The following is a 5,511-nucleotide window of genomic DNA, read 5'->3' as shown; positions in this document are numbered from 1 at the left end:
GTGAACTGGTTTCAACAGCTGCCGTAAACGAACTGTCTGACAGATCGCGCTCATTTTGGCATAGTAATTAAGGACAGTGCTGCCAAACTACATAAACTTAAAATATCGAAAAATATACAGCGCGCGAATTTTAAATGAGAATTTCCGAAAGCTTTTCGGTCACAATGTATAATAAAAATTTTGACCATATCCATAGTACAAGTTTTAATATATATTACGGTTATGTACATGTAAATTGAATGTAAATAGTACATAAATATTTTGTAAATGGTATAAATGAAAAAAAATCAGTTAATTATTAGCAACACTTTATTATCACATTATGGGCAGATACATATTAATTCAATCAAATTACTTGCAAGTATAAGTTATTATTTTTAATATATGCCTTAATATATTTTTACATATTGAAGTTTATAATCAAATTTTTCATTTTTGTTTTTTTACAGATATTGAATTTGAACAATCGAGTATTTTACCGACTACTTTCCGACCGACACGACCATCTATAGCGTCTTTTAGTTCCGCGCAGGATCGCGAACGAAAATTAATGAATGTCTTAGCGGCACGCAGAACTGCTTTACATCGTGGTTCCTTTCGTAGTCGTGTTGGAACGACAGGACGTACTGCCACATCAATAGAAACGACTTCAAAGTCTCCCACCGATCCACGTTCAATTTGTATACGTAATTGTACCAAAAACTTCACACGACGTACAACTGCTGGTTGTATGCGTCAGTGTGCAAATTTCTCTCGTACCCCGACTTTAGCAAATAGCAATAGTACAGCTAATTCAGTCAATGTCATAGTGCGTCAGACTTCGAAGACTGGTTTAGGTACACAAGGCCGTGAACGAGACACAAATGAAATACTTTTTACCGATGAATCTTCACATGGCTTATTTGTGGTAGCAAAAGAACAAAATGATACTCTTAATCATATTACGGAAACTGGAAAGATTGGGAGTGGAACTAAAATACGTAATCGTGGTAAACCCGCTATAGCTGTTACATTAGCTTCAACGTCGATAGAAGATGACGATATGCAGCCGTATTTATATTTTGGACAAAAGTTGCCACCACTAAGACCATCTTTGTTAGCAATTACTTCGGTTAGTGATGAGCATCCAAAATTGTTAGAAGTATCTGTAGCGCAAACAACCACAACAACGCCTGTTGCAAAAATTTCAACTTCAACTCTTTCTGCGGTAGAACGTAGTCGTTCGCGTTATAAATATAATATGCGCGCTAATTGGAGACGTCCGAATACTGGTAGTAAATCGACTGTGCCAACAGGTGAAATTGAAATAACTCAACAAAGAAGTACAACTAGTAAACCAAAAATAACAAAAACCACTTTGGCTACCATAGTTAAACGCAATGAAGAAATTAATGAAAGTATGGCGCCAAAATTACAAATGACCACAGAATTGCCGACATCACCAACGCCATTGATAATAACAGTACTCGGCGATGAGGAGGAGTTAACTCATCCTAATGAAGACTTTAGTATTATGTCCAGATTTAAAGATGACACCGAAGTAACGCGTAAGATTTCGAGTACACCACAACCAACGAAAACTACAGCAAGCAGTGCAAAAACCACTACATCTGAACTTACTAGTACTACTACATCCACTACAACTTTAAAACCAACTACTACTTCAACTTCAACTTCAACCTCAACTTCGACGTCAACTTCAACTACAACAACCACTACAGTACCAACAACTACCACCACACCCAGTACCACCACTACAACCACAGTCTCGACCACCAAATCAAAAGCAACTACTATTCCAACAAAACAAGACACCACTACACCCAAACGCAAATCCATAATTGAAGAAGATACTGAACGTTTACGAGCTATGGGTCCCAGCTTAACACAGCCGATCAATATGGATGAGAAAACAAATTTAATTATTTTCATTAATCGTACTTCTGGTATATATGTACCGATAACTTCGACTACAATACGTCCAATAGTTATGCCAAACTCACCTACCACAGACTCTTCGTCGACCATACTTCGTACTACAGTATTGACATCTGTGCGTTCCACTGTTAACCCACGAACAACAACTACTACAACAACAACCTCTGCACCCGCCACATTTGTGGGTATAATCGAAACGGCTACTGTTGAAGCTTCTATACCACAACAATCTACGGCTAGTGGTAGTGATATAAGTTCCACTGTCGTTACAGATGATCAAGAAATTTCCCTGGAAATGCATCGCATGAATGTGGCTACTATGGTCCTAGCTGGTATAGGAGTATTTCCATTAATAGCTGTAGTGGTTTATTTGGTGCGCACCTATGTATTGCGTAGACATGCCAAAAATGATGAAGTTTTCGATGTTTGTATAACAGATCAGCAACCGATTAGTCCGGTCAAAAAAATTGATTCCAAACATTATAAAGATGAAGATGACGATGATGTCGACAATCACATCCATAATTTGCAACAGAATTTACAAAATAATTTGAAAATACGTGACGCTAACCATAATCATCGCTTTGATGAACACTGTTCAGTGACAAGTGACCAAGAGTTTGATCGGAGCAATATACGTTTGAAGAGTTTACTAGGCGAGGGTAATTTTGGTCAGGTATGGAAGGCTGAAGCTGATGATCTAAGTGGACACTTCGGTGCTACGCGCATTGTAGCTGTGAAGACTATACGTGCTTGTAGCGCACAGGTTAGTTTGAAGGATGAAGCAAATATTATGCGTAAATTGGGTTCACATCAAAATGTGGTCACACTACTCGGTGCTTGCGTTGAAAGTGGTTAGTATATAATAGTTTTTTTCTATTTTTCTAATAAAATATATACGTTTATTTTCTTAATAGAACCACATATGCTTATAATGGAATATGCTATGCGTGGACGTTTACTTTCTTTGCTACGTGCAGCACGTAATGCAACAAATATTTTGCCAGCATCTGTGCCAGGTGGAAGGAGCTTGGCCCCATTATCACCGCGTACTTTAGCTGGTTTTGCTTTGGATATTGCTTGTGGTATGGAGTACATTGCTGATAAAAGGGTAAGTAATGAGATAATCTTATCGAAGGAGTAATTTATTTTTTTTTAATTAAGTTAGAATTTCGATAGATTATGCCACTTGGAATTGTTTTAAAGAAGTCTTGAGACCTTCTATTGACGTTGAGCTGTTTTGTTTTGTTATCATTTTGAATCGTTATTTTTTTTAAGAAATTTACTTCCAAAAATTAATTATTCGTGCTAGATCTTTTTAATCAACTTGAATAATTAGTTTTACGTTATCTAGTTTCTTAATATCTTTGTGATTCAGTGAGATTTATATAAAGACATTGAACTGTTTTCCCATCAGCTAGATTAAACCCATGATCATAATATTAATACAGACTTAATATTAAAATTTATTACCTAATATTAATATTTTCTGCATATTTTGGAATACAGCTTGTATACTAATATCCACTACTTATCTAATAAGAAATGTGTTCTTAAGGATTTCAAATGAAATGAAAACTAATATACATGAAGAGCTCTAAAAATAACTATATATAATATATAGTTACATATCCAATTATTACTTTAATTGTATACTCTGATAAAAAAAACAATTGCTTGTCATGCAAATAATTTTAAATTTTTCTTAATTTTTCCTTTTTATTATTATAATATTATTTTTGTATAAATTATATATACATTAAGATTCCCATTCATCATGATATGACCTGAAAGGGTGTGAGATTCTCACAACATTTTATTTCATATATATATTCGAAATTCTTCGAAACCACATTTTTATTACGCCAAGACTTATACATTCGTTGGTCTTCATGCCTGTATCTTCCCATAACTCTCTCCATATTTTCTATATAACTTTGGTTACAGTTTATATATTAAAGCCTAATGAGGCTAAAGGTAACTTTTTCCTGATTTTGAAGTCCGCCAACAAAGATTTTATACGTAGTTCTGATTATTAGTGGCTTTAATGTATATAAAGAAAGTCACATCTGATTTTCAAAAACGTCCCATAATAGGTATTAATTGCTTTTTAGGACTTCGTTGTTTATATTCGTCTTTAGAGTTTTATACTTTTGCAAGACTAGTTATTATTCTTTTAAAATTTAAAGTTAAAGTTCTTATATTTATAAAATCCTTTAAGGAATATATTATTCAATAATTTATTATATATTCCAGATTGTACATCGTGATCTAGCTGCACGTAATGTCCTATTAGACCACAATGGCGTTTGTAAGATATGTGATTTTGGTATGTCAATAGACTTAGATGCAGAACGGAAGAAAAAAGAACAAGAAAAAAATTGTGCCAACGATATCATGCGAAGTAATTTAAATAAATTTAAGTTCGATTTTGGTGGACGATTTATAATGCAACACTGGAGTAATAATTTCAGTGCAAATCACTGCATACAAAATAAAGAAACGAATGAAAAGAAGAATCATCATAACCATGGTCATGGACATGGACATGGTCATGATACGATAAGTCGACGACCTGCTTTACCCATACGTTGGATGGCACCAGAAGCATTACAGTTTCATGTCTTCACAACAGAGACAGACGTATGGGCTTTTGGTATTGTGCTTTGGGAAATAGCAACTTTAGGTTTTTTATTAAAATATCAATTAAAGAATCTTATATTGTAACGACTCTTATCTTACAGGCTCCACACCATACTCACAGCTAACAGGGCGTGAGGTCATACGTCGTATACCACACGGTTTGCGCCCAGATCTACCCAAAGAAAGTCGACATGAATTTTATAATTTAATGTCACGTTGCTGGCAAAAGGACCCACATATGCGTCCATCGTTTACACAGGCGCGTGTAGAAATATCACGTTCTATGCATAAATGGGTTGAAGATGACTCGGCTGCTTCTGATTATATGGATGTTAGCGGTTTCAGTGAAGATCTGGAACATGGCATGGTTTACTTTAACCACAGAATATCTGAATTCGAGTGCGAAATATGACGTTGACTGAAACGTTAAACCCTCTTCCCACACATCTACCTACCATTACTGAGTTTTTTGTATACGTATTTACCCACCCTCATCACTTAACACTCCATTTATAAGAACACATTTTATAAACTATTTTGCAATTCAAGTGCTAGCAGCAGTATTATTAACAAGATTTTGTTTTTATTTCGGTTAATTATTTTTTTATTTTGTGTCTAAATTGTTCACATATTTAACAAAAACAACAAGAAATGAATTTGGTACTTTACGTTACTTATATTAAATTAAGTTATAGTTCTTAGTTCACTTAAGTTGTAAATATATTTTTATTAGGATATTTAGTTAATAACTACTCATATTTATAAAAATATTGTTTAAAAATTTAGTTGTTGTATATTTAAAAAATATTTTTGTTGTATTTTAATGAAAATTTATTAGTTTTTCTAGTCTGTATTCGAAACGAGAAAAATTAAATCAATTATTATTTTATACGAATTTTTAATTTAAAATCGTGAACAATATTTTTATTG

At 33.8% G+C, this 5,511-nt stretch overlaps 1 protein-coding gene across 1 annotated transcript; it reads left to right on the top strand.

Annotated features, from left to right (window-relative positions):
• Positions 1–449: 449 nt before the first annotated feature.
• On the top strand, positions 450–5,221 carry LOC119668207 (mucin-5AC; the record flags this gene model as incomplete). The annotated part of the gene is given in 4 exon segments (XM_038077650.1): positions 450–2,792; positions 2,856–3,049; positions 4,195–4,624; positions 4,683–5,221. Coding segments are annotated over 4 exon segments (3,177 nt in total). The 3' UTR covers positions 4,994–5,221.
• Between the last annotated feature and the right edge of the window lie 290 nt (positions 5,222–5,511).

Source organism: Teleopsis dalmanni, chromosome 1 (assembly GCF_002237135.1).
Source record: "Teleopsis dalmanni isolate 2A chromosome 1, ASM223713v2, whole genome shotgun sequence".
Lineage (NCBI taxonomy): Eukaryota > Metazoa > Arthropoda > Insecta > Diptera > Diopsidae > Teleopsis > Teleopsis dalmanni.
This window is presented reverse-complemented; position numbering and strand designations above follow the sequence as displayed.